This window comes from Elephas maximus, chromosome 4 (genome assembly GCF_024166365.1).
Source record: "Elephas maximus indicus isolate mEleMax1 chromosome 4, mEleMax1 primary haplotype, whole genome shotgun sequence".
Classification (NCBI taxonomy): domain Eukaryota; kingdom Metazoa; phylum Chordata; class Mammalia; order Proboscidea; family Elephantidae; genus Elephas; species Elephas maximus.
The window spans coordinates 160,732,541-160,746,822 of record NC_064822.1 but is presented as its reverse complement, the minus strand read 5'-3'; the positions used below and the strand labels follow the sequence as shown (position 1 = coordinate 160,746,822).

The following is a 14,282-nucleotide window of genomic DNA, read 5'->3' as shown; positions in this document are numbered from 1 at the left end:
GTATCCATAGATACTGGTGGGGAGACCTGATCTTCCTTCTCTGTGCTGGAACAACCTTGTCAGGCAATGTTGGATTGTTTTGGTTTCCAGCAACTCTGCCATTAACAGGACAGTCTGACCAGACTCTGCTGTTAGTATTCACAAGATTAGTTTCAAAGAATTTGTGGTTAAAATGAAGGTGCAGGTAGTGTGAACGTATGGGAAGAACATGCAGTGGGGAGTGAGGGGACCCAGGTGCTGGTGTGGCACTGCCATTATGTTCAGTGACTGTGGGAAAGCCAGTCCCCCTCTCTGGACCTCTGTGGCCTTATCTGTCAATAGCCAACTACAAAATTAAATAGTATAGGTGTATGAGAGTTAACATCATTCTGTGTAAGAATTATTACTACCATTATTGTTATCAGTATAAGTTCCTTAACTGGGATTTTATCTATCCTTCTGGTCGCCTAGCTGTCTGCCAAAGCTATTCTAATCTCCCTTGGGGTGGTGTGTACACCAACATATTCAGTGACTTGCCAAAGCAAGCTATCCTTGGAACCTTTACACCGTTCGGATGTGGTAGCATTTCTTTTTCTAAGGGGTACGTGAGATTCCAAACACGTGGGTAAGTGGGTAATGAAGGGGTGGGGGAGGAGCTAAATGCCAACAAAGGGAAGCACAGGAAAGCAGTTCTTTTGACTGGCAGTCTAATAGGAAAGGCAGCTAAAGAAAATGAAGTATATACAGTTATGTGTCACAATGTCCACAATACGTTCTGTGAAGTGGGATTTTATGTGATTTGGACGTTGTGCAAACACCATATCATACATAGGCAGTCCCCAGATTACGATCAAGGCCCATTCTTAAGTCTGTGTTTAAGTTGAATCTGTATGTAAGTCAGAACAGTTAGGTACCGTTCATATCTAATGTCACTTAGTCAAATGTTTGTCTTAATATATAGTATATAGTGTATCTTTCTATGCATAAAAGACATAAAAGAAATACTTCCAGATACAGTAAAATATCTTTATCATAATAACAGAGTAATAATAATAATAATGTTTTGATGCATGTCACAAAGTAGCACCCGTTTATTATTATGAACCATTGTGTGTGCCTCAAATTTTTAATATAATAGGCTTTACTAGGGTTGGGACCACAGATGTATATGCGGTTGGACATTTCCCAAATGGACTTTATGTGGCACATGACTGTACATATGTTCATGGCTGTTCCTTGTACAGACTTGCAAATTAGCACAGGCCCAAAGGCCTTGGGAGTCCCTGGATGGTGCAGACAGTTAATGTGCTCAGCTGATAACCAAAAGGTGGTTTCAGTTCACCCAGAGGCACCTCAGAAGAGAAGTATAGTGATCTACTTCTGAAAAATCAGCCACTGAAAACCCTGTGGAGCACAGTTCCACTCTGACACACATGGCGTCACCATAAGCTGGAGTCGACTTAACTCAATGGCAGCTGGTTTAAAACACCATGGATCTTGAAGAATCAGTTTGTACCATCCAGGTGATGGTAATGTGGCCGTCAAGAGCCAAAACCAGTTGCCTTGGAAGTGAATTGCCAGACCTTTCTTCTTAGGTACCTCTGAGTGTATTTGAACTGCCAACCTTTTGGCTTCACAGTCTGATTCCAAAATACCAATTATTGAGAACGTCATGGAACACAATTATACTTTTGACACACGTGGGGTCGCCATTAGTTGGAATCAACTCAATGTCAAACAACAAAAATGATATGTGGTTAGGATAACAGAGAGATAAATATATAGACATAAAGGTAGGTGGGTGGGGACCAGTCCCTGGAGAAGGACGTCATGCTTGGTAAAGTAGAGGGTCAGTGAAAAAGAAGACCCTCAACGAGATGGATTGACACAATGGCTGCATCAGTGGGCTTAAGCATAACAACAATCGCGAGGCTGGCACAGGACTGGGCAGTGTTTCGTTCTGTTGTATGTAGGGTCACTGTGAGTTGGAACCGACTCTAGAGCATTAACAACAACAGCAACACAGGTAGGTAAAGAAGTGAAAATTCACAAAGCAGTGATTCTGAGTGGCAGGAAAAGAGGGTAGAGGGTGTGTGAACTGGGGAGGTTTGAGGATTCCAGATACTAAGGCTGAGAATATGCATAAAAGTGACAGTATGGAGGTGGGAACAAGACCGAGGGGCACTGTACAGGGAGCATGAAAGTTGGTGTTTTAAAGTTCTCTGGTTCTCCTTTGCTTTAGGAAACGTACTGCAGCATAAGTGTCTCTTTGTGAAGCCAGAGATGGTTAAGCATAGAGATACAACACTGCCCAAGAGTGGAGACTGACCAGGAGGACCTGTCCTTTTTTCGGTAACACTGGTGGTTTCTCTCAGGGCTTCAAACCAGTTTGTTCCTGTTCGAACCCCTGCTGAGAATTTGCATTTCTGACAAGTTCTCAGGAAGTTATACATAAGACTCACCTGGGGATCTTGTTAAACTGTAGATTCTAATTCAGTATAGCTGGGGAGGAAATGCAAATTCTCAGCATGGGTTTGAACCAGTTCAAAGCCCTGGTTTCTCTACAACCTTGGGAATTACTCATGAGGATCTACCTGGAGTTGAAGCCCAGGAAACAGTAGGAGTCCCCCCTCTCACAGGGGGAGCAGTAGTGGCCCAGAAGAAGCCACGTGTGTTAGTTTCCTACTGCTGTTGTAACAAACTGCTGCATACGTGGTGGCTTAAAACATCAGAGATTTATTTTCTTATAGTTCTGGAGGTCACAGGCCCAAAATGTGTCTCACTGGCTAAAATCAAGGTGATGGTAAGGCTGGTTCCTTCCGGAAGCTGTAGAGGAGAATGTGTCCCTTTGCTTTTTCTAACTTTTAGAAGTCACTCATACTCCTTGACTCTTGACTTCTTCCTCTTTCTTCAAAGCCAGAAGCATAACATCTTCGAATATCTATCTTTTTGCTTCCATCATCACATTTCCTTCTCTCTCATGCCTCCCTCTTATAAGGACTCTTGTAATTAATTGGGCCTACCTTTTTTTTCCTAGGTAATCCAGGATAATCTTGCCATCTCAAAATCCTTAACATAATCACATATGCAGGGTCCCTTTTGCCATGTAAGGTAACATATTCACAGGCTCTGGGGTTAGGACATGGACATCTTTGGGAGGCTATTATTTTCCCTACTGCACCAAATGAGGGCTATTAGATGCCTGTGTTCCGAAGCATGCCCTTTTGACCATTAAACATTTTCCCCCTAAGTCCCATAAATTTTTTTTGTGGTGCTTCAATTTTCATTATATTCTAGAATCTCAGTAATTATAAATTTTTTATTGTGGTATAAGTCACCGGACTTATGCTGGTTTATTGTGGTAAATAGATATGTAACAGAACATTTGCTGTTTTAACATTTTTGCATGTACAATTCAGTGACTTGAATTATGTTCATCCTGTTAACAGCCACCTTTATCCACTTCCAATTTTTTCTCTATCACCCTTAAGAGAAGCTCAGTGATCCCTAAGCCATGAGCCCTCCTTTCCTTTCCTTACCACCTGCCCCTGGTAACCACTAATAAACTTTGGTCTCTATACACTTGCCTATTCTAGATATTTCATATAAATGGGATCGTAAAATAATTGTTGACCACTAAACTTTTGGCTTTAAAAAAAATTATCAAGTGATATGTGCTAGACAACCTCACCCGATACCTGAACCTAACCCATGCCTAATCCAAAGCTCCACCTGATTTACCTTACCTCCCGCTGCCCCCCCCCCCCGCCCACCTCCGACCCTAATCCCTCCCCATCTCACACTCAGAGGCTTAGGAAGAGGAGGGTAAGAGATAGTATTAAATGTCAGGGGGTGGTTGGGGTGAGCCAGAGATGGGCTGGAAGAGTCAGGTGAGGGTGTCAAAATGTCCACAGCCTTAAAGTAGCCAAACAAGTGCAAGTAGCAGAGGCTGTAGGACTCTTGAAGACCACCTGCAGCAGGTGATAATTACTGCTCCTGTGTAAATACCCTTCTTTTGTGGTTTTACCTTTGCCTTTTTTTTTGTCTTCCATTTGCTCAATTTTAATTTAGGCAAACCCGAGAGCATAAGTCTGGTGACTTATATCTAAAGCATCCTAGACAGAAACTTTGGAACAGGCATCACAAATATATAAATCCAGCAAACAAAAAATCATGAAATACAGCTTCAGGAAGAGGTCAGTGTTATAGCTTATCCACAAGGCAGCCTCTGAGTGAAAAAGCATCCTGTGGGTAAACTACTCACCTTCCAGATTTGCTGAATTTGAAGTTTTTGGATGAGCCCCAATCACATATTTTTTCCCCACTCTCTCTATTTTGACCTCTCCTAACTTCAAGATGATGGGAGTTGAAAATTAGGTCATCCAGATAGCAGGAACCTTTTTTTTTACCAGCCTCATAAACATGCTTTTACATGCCTGTGCCCTGTTCAGCCTTTCATATGTGCTGACCATGATTGTAGTGAAGTCTTGCCCATCTCCCTTCCCTGGCTGTTTTTACAAGCTAGTCTCCTATCGAAATGTGTTAGCAGCTGGCCAGCAAAGAGAGTACAGGTTAGCAAAAACCAAAAGAAATAAAGGACTAACGCTTGATTCTGAAGATGCAAATAGAGAGAGAGAGACAGATTAATAGTAGTAACGAAGTGCCTGGGTGAGTTGCAGGTTAACATATGCCCTTGGTGCGGAGAAACCTTTCCCAACTTTGATGTTGAGTAGAAAAGAAGATGACAGATGCTGGAAGCCTTTCAAAGGTTGAGAAGGCACTCACTTTCAAAAAGTTCTTTTGTCTCCCAACCCTAGTAGTTAAGCAGTTTCAAAAGAAAGATTAGGAAGCACTATTAAAGTTTATGGCATTTTACTTGAACGTCTTATTCTGAGATACTACAGACAAGCTGAAAAAGTAACAGTTGCTTTTAAAAAGAACAAACATTTTCACATGATTTTCTCTGGGTTAAAGTTAGACTCCTTGGAAAATGTTTCTAGTGAGTTTGATTAAAATACCTCACCCTTATTAATTGCTCATTATATCACTTGAAGATGACAGAGCACTTTGACATGTTACTTCGTTTTCCTGGGAACCCTATGATTAGGTGTAATTCCCAGCAGAGGAAACTAAGGCTCAGAGAAGATGGATGCCTTTCCCAAGACCATTTGGCTTTTATACGTGGTAGAGAAAAGCATTGAAGTCAGCTTTCAGACTAATTCCAGTGCTGCTTTTCCTTTCTAGCCCTTAGTATGTTAATAAGGTCTAGAGCTGAGTACACATGTCCTCGTTAGTTGCTATCAAGTTGGTTGCTACTCACGGAGACCTTATGTATGAATGAAGTGTTGCCCAGTCCTATGCTATCTCCATGATCTTTGGCATGTTTGATCCCGTTATTGCGGCTGTTGAGCCATTCCATCTCATAGAAGTTTTCCCTTGTTTTCACTGACCGTCTACCAAACGTGATGTCATTCTAGCGATTAGTCTTTTCTGATGACGTGTCCAAAGTAAGCAAGATGAAGTCTCACCATCCTTGCTTCTAAGGAGCATTCTGCTTGTGTTTCTTCTAAGACTGATTTGTTCATTCTTCATGGCATATTCAGTATTCTCACCGGCACCACAATTCATATGCATCAATTCTTTTTCTGTCCTTTTTTCATTGTCCAACTTTCGAATGCATATGAAGCAACTGAAGAGATGAGTAGTGATAATAATGTAGTAATGAGCATGGGCTTTGGGGCTAGACAATTCACTCATATGTCTAACAGTTGGTAGAGCAATAGGGGTGAGTGGGCCATATGTCTCCAGCATCCAGCAGGCTAGCTCAGCCTTCTTCGTATGGTGGCTGAATTCTGAAAGCATCCGGAGAGAAGGCAACCCCCAGAGCAAGCCTCTCCTTGCATCATGTTTGCTAATCTCTCATTGCTCAAAACAAGTCACATGACCAAATCTAGATTCAGAGGGCAGAGAAATAGACTCTGTCTTCTCGAGAGAAGCTGCAAAATTTTGCTTCCATTTTTGCAATCGACCACAAGGCGACTCTTGAATATAAATTGTTACTTTCTCTCTCTCTGTCTCCCCCCATCTGTCTGTACCTCTAATCTCTCTGCCTCTTTCCACCCACAATTTTATTTTGGCAGATCATGTATAGTGAAATTTTAGATGCTTAGGTACGTACTAATTCTTCCTCTCAAGGGTGTTGATGAAAATTTATTAGGCTTGGGTAGCTTCTCTTTCCAGGTTCTGGTGCAGATATTCTTATATTCTAACTCAGAATTCTGTATTATCCTCTGATCCCTTTCCATATGCTCTGCTGGTCCAACCTGAATTGGTTGCTTTCTTCTATCTCAGGGCTTAGGCCTGCTACCTACAATTGCTCACAAAGTTCAGACACCATGAATTCCATATTTATATTTTGTTAGTGATTTCTGTTCCTGTTTGATTTTTTTTTTTAATTTTTATTGTGCTTTAAGTGAAAGTTTACAAATCAAGTCAGTCTTTCATTCCTGTTTGATATTTTACAGAGTTCCACACATTCTCAACCTGCTGGAGATATGAACTCTTAGGTGCTCTCTAAAATACCTGTAAACATCTTCTGGAAATTGGTCTTTATAACAGTACCAAAAGACTAGTTGCCGTTGAGTCAATACCGACTCATGGTGACCCCAAGTGTGTCAGAGTAGAACTGCACTCCACTGGGTTTTCAATGGTTGGGATCTTTTGAAAATAGATGGCCAAACCTTTCTTCTGAGGTGCCTATGGATTGATTTGAACTGCCAGCCTTTTGGTTAGTAGTTGAGTACTTAACCGTATGCACCACCCAGGACTCCTTCATGATGGTGGTGAGAGTAATTTAATGGACTGCCCTGGTTATAGGCTAAGTGCTGCCTTGAAAACTTCCCAACTTCCCCCAAGCCCATCCTTTCTTCCAAGGTGGTTTCCCCTTGTGGTTGTAGGCTGGGTCATGTGGTAACTCTATATTAAACTTTTTAAGGAACTGCCAAACTGTTTTCCAAGAGAGAAATTTTGACACCCACCCCTCCCTCATCTTAATGATCCTTCTTCTCTCCCATAGTCAGATGTTTTACAACTGTAGCATTTGGGGTTAGCAGCTCTCTGCATGCTGCCTTGCTGGGGCTTTGCTATTAAATATTCCATGCTGACCTCCATACGAATTCTATTGCCTGGTGAGAGTTTGTATCAAAATGGAACTTGGTGACTTTGAGAGTCTCAGAAGGCCCAGCCTGCTCTTGCCCCTTTCCAACCTCGTCTCTTATCCCTTGTTCTCTGTGCTCCAGCCACACTGGCCTTCTGTCCCTCTTCATGACCCTTATACATGTTGTTCCCTCTGACTGGAAGTTCTTGACACAGTCTTTGCATATCTAGTTTCTTCTTATCTTTCAGGTCTCTGTTTAAATGTCATCTCCTCTGAGAGGTCTTTTTTCGTTTAAAACAGCTTTATTGAGTTATAGTTTACATTCCATAAAATTAAACCATTTAAAGTGTACACTTCAGGGGTTTTTTTTAGTGTATTTATAGAGTTTTGCAACCATCACAATAATCCAGTTTTGTTGTTGTTGTTAGCTGCCACAGACTCACGACAACCCCATGAACTTGAGCCATCCCCATGATTGGTTGTGAATCAGACTGTTGTGATCCGTAGGGTTTTCATAGTCTGTCTTACTCTGGAAGCTCCACTGAAACCTATTTAGCATCATAGCAACATGCAGACTTCCACTGTCAGATGGGTGGTGGCTGTGCATAAGGTGCATTGGCCAGGAATCCAACCTGCAGCTCATACATTAAAAAAAAAAAGAAGTTGCCGTCAAGTCAATTCCAACTCATAGTGACCTTGTAGCACAGTGTAGAACTGCCCCATATAGGGTTTCCAAGGAGCGCCTGGTGGATTTGAACTGCCGACCTTTTGGTTAGTAGTCTTAACTACACCACCACCAGGGTTTTCATCTCACACATGGAAGGCAAGAGTTCTACCACTGAACCACCACTGCCCTCAATCCAATTTTAGAACGTTTCTGTCACCCCAGAAAGAAATCTTGTACTCGTTACCAATCACTCACCATTTCTCACCCTCACCCCCAGTCCTTATTGTTGTTAGGTGCCATCAAGTTGATTCTAACTCATAGCCACTTATGTATAACAGAACAAAATATTGTCTAAGCCTACACCATCTTCATCAGCATTGGTATGTCTGAGCCCATTGTTTTGGCTCTGTGTGTCAGTCCATCTCACTGAGGGCTTCCCTTGTTTTCCCTGACCCTCTGCTTTACCAACCATGTCATCCTTTTCTAGAGATTGATCTTTCCCAGTGGCATGTCCAAAATAAATGAGACAAAGTCTCACCATCCTCATTTCTAAGGAGCATTATGTTTGTACTTCCCCCAAAACAGGTTTGTTCTTCTGGCAGTCCATGGTATATTCAGTCTTTTTTGCCATCACAATTTGAACGCATCATTTCTTCATCAGTCTTCCTTTTTCATTGTCCAGCTTTCACATACATATGAGGCAATTGAAAAGACCGTGGCTTGGGTCAGAGGCATCTTAGTTATCAAAATGACATCTCTAAATAATATTAAATCTAAAATGAAAACTATATATATAAAAAAAAAAAACAGTTGATGCAAGGGTCAGGCAATATGATTTCTGAGGTCTCCTTTAGGACTAACTTACAGACAGACCTACAGGATTACAAGTCAACCAACTTAAAATTGAAAAACAAGTACATCCCAAATCCTCACTTTCTGACTTAAAGCCAAAATGTCCAGTGCCCTGGTCAGATATTATTGTCAAAGAGTCAAGTTTATACCGGGAAATTGTCATCTTAGTTTTTTTATTACATAAAATTAAATGCCCAAGGTAAGTTTTATATCCATGAAGCAAATAGGAGATGACAAATCCACGCCCCCCCTCCACACACACACTTTGCCCCTCTGGATGGTTGCCTTTCTCATCTTCCCTGTCTTTTTTGATAATAGTAACAAAGCAGATGAATGAGACACCATCTGCTGATGCTATTTTGGGTACTTAGCAGATGCCCCAAATGCTAAGCCTCACACTCTCTAGTCCTCCCATGTAGTTTCATCCTGGGCACCACAGGCCATTCCTTGGCAGAGAGTAGTGTCTGTTTTCAGCAGAGCTTAAGGCCCTGAAAGAGAGAAGGCCCCCAAAAAAGCTGCCTCTGAAGAGATTTCATTATTTAACTGTTAATGACCTCTTAACCAATCCTCCTTTTGCACATCTGTTGTCCCACCAAAGGGGAGCTGTGGTACAAAGGCTGAGCATACCCCACCAGCACGAAGATAAATAAAAGAGAGGTGTGGACTGGTTCCCTTGTTGCCAGGCTCCAGTGTATAGGGTAATATCGTGCCTGCAGGGACAGAGGTGCTTAGCTAAAGCTTGTACTGAAATGCCCACAGAAATGGATAGGGTCTTTCCTGGGGCTTCTCAAAAGAATGAGAACAGCTGAAGGGCTGGATTGTCCAGGGTGAGTTAAAGGGTACACCATTTAAGAAAGAAATGTTCTATAGATATCAAAGACTTGGGAACTTCTATTTCTGCTTTCTCCACTGGCTTGGTCTCATTGCGCCTCCAGTCCATCTGTTAGACTGCGGGCTCTCCGATTAAGACCAAAGTGCCCCTTTTATACCATGAGCTATTCTTAGTCTTCTGGTAGACTGTGAGCCCTTCTTGAACTTTACATCAGGCTGCTGATTACTCTTAACTCAGTTTGCTCAGACTCTGTTTTCTTGCCTGTGGAATGGGACTCATGATACCCATAGATGGAATTGTGAGGATTTAGTAATAAAAGCCAACACTTATACCACTTAAAATGCCTGGCTGTGCTCTAACCGCTTTACATGTATTAACTCATTTAGTCCTCATAACAACCCTGTGAGGTAGGTGCAGTTATTATTGTCATTTTTAAGACAAGGTAACTGAGCCACCCACCACCTCTCTATTAATTTTTCATACTGTGGTGGCTTGTGTGTTGCAATGATGGTGGAATATGATGGTGGAAGCGATGCCACTGGTGTTTGAGATACCAGCAGAGTCACCCATGATGGATGGGTTTTAGCAGAGCTTCAGACTAAAACAGACTAGAAAGAAAGCCCGGGCATTCTACTTCCAAAAATTAACCAATGAGAGCCTTATGCATCACCAGAGAACATTGTCCCACTCACTTGCTTTGGAAACATTATCAGAGGAATCAATTGCTAGGGCAGGGCATCACGTTTGGTGAAGTAGAGGGCCAAAGATGGTATGGGAGACTCTTGATGAGATGAATTGGCACATTAGCTGCAATAAAGGAGTCCAACGTGCTGGGCATCGTGAGGATGATGCAGGTCGCCATGAGTCGAAATCAACTTGATAGCAGCAAACAACGACAACTGAACCACAGAATGATTAAGAAATATGCCAAGTCCACACAACTAGGAAGTGAAAGAGCTGGCGTTCAATACTATAGCAGTATAGCTTTACGGTGTTCATAACCATTAAGCAGCACTGCCTATTTAAAGCATGTCTTTAAACACCTACCACAGTCCTTGGCACATAGTATGCACCCAGTATATGTTACCTATCAAAGCAATTATTATCACAAGACTCCAAGTATCCTGAGAGCAGGGAGAGCACATCACTTTGGGCATCCCTAGAGTACCTGAACAGTATCGTGCCATGTAGTAATTACTCAATATGTATTTATTTAATGGAATCCATTTGGTCAATGCAAATCAACAGATATTTACTAAGCCCCTTCTCTGTGCCACGTGTTATGCCAAGAAAAGAGAAGTCACAAAGATGATTTGGAATGAACCCATATTGTCACGCTACTGATCCAGAAGAGCTAATAATATTCTAGGCTACATTAATATAGACTAATGGAAAATAAAAATGACACCTCCATGTTCTTCATCACCCAAATCCCATCCATCCAAATCTGGCTGATTTTTGTGTCCGACATGGTTCTTGAGTCCACGCACATGTCTCCATCTCTATCACCCACGCCCACATCCAACCTGCCATTTTCTCTCCTGGACCACTGTCATGACCTCTTAACTGGTCTCCTGCATCTACTCTGGTCCCTTGCTAATACATCTGATCATGTCCTCATCTTGATTATTAAAACCCTTCTCTGTTTTTCGTGGTGCTCCTGGGTAGTGCAAATGGTTAATACATCTGGCTGCTAATCAAAAGGTTGCCAAGTCCACTCAGAAAGCACCTTGGAAGAAAGCCTCGCAATCCACTACCAAAACACCAGCCATTAAAAACACTATGGAGTATAGTTCTACCCTTTATACATGTAGTCACCATAACTTGGAGTCAACTTGATGGCAACTGGTTATTGGTATGGCTTTTTGTTGTCTTTTAAGATAAAATTCATGATAGGGCTTGGGAAGCCCTGCGCATTGGGCCTCTGCCTGCCAATCACTCCAGTTTCATTTGCACCACTCCCTTGAATGCACCATGTTCTCCTCCTTCCTCATATTGTTCCATCCATTTGGAGCACAGTTAGATATCCACCCTTGATTCAGTCAGCCATGGACAAGGTAGCGGGGCCACATGGTATGACAGTCATGGGTAGCAGAGCCCATTCCTATGACCCTATAGATGAGGGGAGGAGGATGTGTGTCTCAGAGAGGGGGAACAGGTATGTACCAACCTTCACTTCGAGGAGGACGTTCAGGCAGAAGCACGGTGACCTCCCCCAGGATAGACTCCTGCACTCTCAAAGGCTGTAACTTGGTGACTTCCATCACCTCAGCTAAGTTAATGAGTCCATGAATTTTTCTTGTTCTAAATGGGTCATGTTTCTGTCTTTTATGTAGGAGAGTAATAGCAATGATGTTTAATCAGGACGGAGGCCTGGTGTTGAACAAAGATGGATACGTCATAAGGGAATGGATGTGGTCTTCAAAAGGAAAACTTGACGATCCAGTTGAAATTTGGGTATTTTACAATTTATCGTTCTTAACAATTATTTCTTATATCACTGCAATAATTTACTTTGTGTTTGTAAAATGTACTATGGGAAAAGAGGATTGAGAGGACTGAATTATTCCATTTGGCTGTCTATACTAACCAGTTGACCTGGTAGATTATTATTTCACTTGGCAAACTATACTTGGTCCTTCTTGGATGGATTTGTCTTTGCTAAGCATCAGTGGCTTTGAACAGTACATTAAAAAAAATCATTATTAGAAAGCTTTTTGTGCCTACTTTATAAAAGATGTTAAAAATAAGAAAGCATACAATGTTTAAAGTGAAAGACTTCTCCTCAGTCTCATTCTGCCACCCTTTGGTGTGTATCTCTATAGGATCAAAGACCACAAATTCAGATAATATCAGAGGGAGCCTGCGAGGTGGGGACTGTGATGAATTGAAGAGTGTACCCACCTGAAGGGGGTAGCAGCTACTCAGGGCCGTAAGAGTGTTGCCACAAAGGACTATGGTCCCGGGTTGCTATATTTCCAGATTAAAAAAAAAAAAAAAAGCCAGAAATTCAGATTTTTATATGAAATTTCCTAACATTTAAAAGTTGGCAATTAATTCAAATCCTGAGAAGACTAAACCAAACACTTTTGAGCTGTCAGTCTATAACCTCTGTGTTAGGCTTTCTCGATTTATATACAGTCAATCTGTGTGTGTGTGTATACACAGAATGGGCTGCACTAGTCCAGGGCCACTGCATGTGTGGCTGTGCAGGTGGTGCACTGTACAGCCAATCTTAGGGACCCCAGTTATATACCACTGTGCTGTTCAATACGACAGCCACTAGCCACATGTGGCTATCAAGCACCTTACATATGTTGTAAAATACGTGCCTGATTCTGAAGACTTAGTACCAATGAAAAAGAATGTAAAATACATTATTAATAATTTTTGTACTGATTACATGTTGAAATGCTAATATTTGGATATTTGGTCATAAAAACATGTTCTTAACATCTATGTACGTTTTACTTTTTTGAAATATAGCTACTAGAAAATTAAAATTATGTACATGGCTGACATTTGTGTCATGCATTGTATTTTTATTGGACAGCACTTGTTATAGATTATTGTGTGGATGGTACGTATATGTCTGTGTTCTATACAATTTACACAATCATCCGTGGTGGCCATGTACCCTAAGTACACTATTTAGAGAGTAACTTTTTGTTGTTGTTCTGAAATTTTTTTTTTTTCTCAGAAATCATTTTTTGTTGTATCTTTAAATTCTTTCTTTGAGTTCAGAGTTACTGCTCAGAGACATGAAGTAAGGCAGCAAATTTTTTTTCTGAGGTTCAGGGCTAAAACAAATAAAAAAATGGAAATACATTTTTTCTGGTGAGCATTATTCTTTCTTGCACTTACAAAATTCATTTCATTTATCACCTCCCTACAGAGGGGCAGAGTCAGAAAGCAAGGCTAATGAATTTCCAAGTGATAGGGAGGGTTTCCTTCTGGAACTGATTTTAAGAATGGGATCCCAGGCAACTCTGAAGTTAACAGCAAGGCTGAGAGCGAGTAACATTTTATAACAGCACATGAATATTCACCTTCTATTTTTGAGTCACGCATATTCATCATCAGCACATTTGGCTGATTCCTGAGGTTTCATTGCAGACTGTAGGATGGCCATGAAGAGTACCTGTTAGATCACCTGGGACTGGAAACCAGCCACATCACTTCTAACAATTGTGGTCCAAGTCCTGCCACTAACTAGCCATGTAACTTTAGAAAACAGATTTTGTGTGCTTCAATTTTATCATCTCTAAAGTGAGACATTTGGATGAGATTAGATAGTACCTTTTAAAGAAGTACCACTTATCTCTAGAGCATTAGCCAATAAAATAACCAGTAAAGAAACTGTTCTGGGCAAGCTTCTATGTGCTGTTTTCTCGAAACAGGAAGTCAGGGTTTCCTCACCCTTTATCTAAAACCATCAGGAACACTAATGGGGTAAATTATTCAGTTCAGATTACCTTAGCTGGCATCCTTCAGGAAGCAAGGGAGTGTAACTTGTGACCAAAACAGAAGTCCTTGAGTGCCTAGAGCTGTTGACTTAATTAGGATGCTGTATCTACAGGAAGCTTTTAAAATATGCTTTACAAACCTGCAAATGTTTGAGCTTTAAGAAATTATTACTTTTCCATTGTTGTCATTAATAAAATCTCTCCAACTTTAATGAGTTTCATAGTAATATTAAGCTTTTGAACTTCTAAGTACTTGACATCCATTAATGACTTTTCACAACACCATGGGAGTCAGATGTTAACAACCGTATTTTACAGGAGATACTGTGT

The 14,282-nt window shown here is 41.2% G+C and overlaps 1 protein-coding gene across 1 annotated transcript in view; it reads left to right on the top strand.

Moving 5' to 3' along the window:
• The first annotated feature begins 436 nt into the window (after positions 1-436).
• Positions 437-14,282, top strand: part of LOC126075891 (uncharacterized protein C3orf20 homolog) — a 54,326-nt gene continuing 40,480 nt past the window's right edge. Inside the window, exons 1-2 of the mRNA XM_049884110.1 lie at positions 437-580; positions 11,823-11,943. Coding sequence (XP_049740067.1) covers positions 11,836-11,943 — 108 coding nt within the window. The 5' untranslated portion in view covers positions 437-580; positions 11,823-11,835. The remainder of the gene's footprint in view (positions 581-11,822; positions 11,944-14,282) is intronic.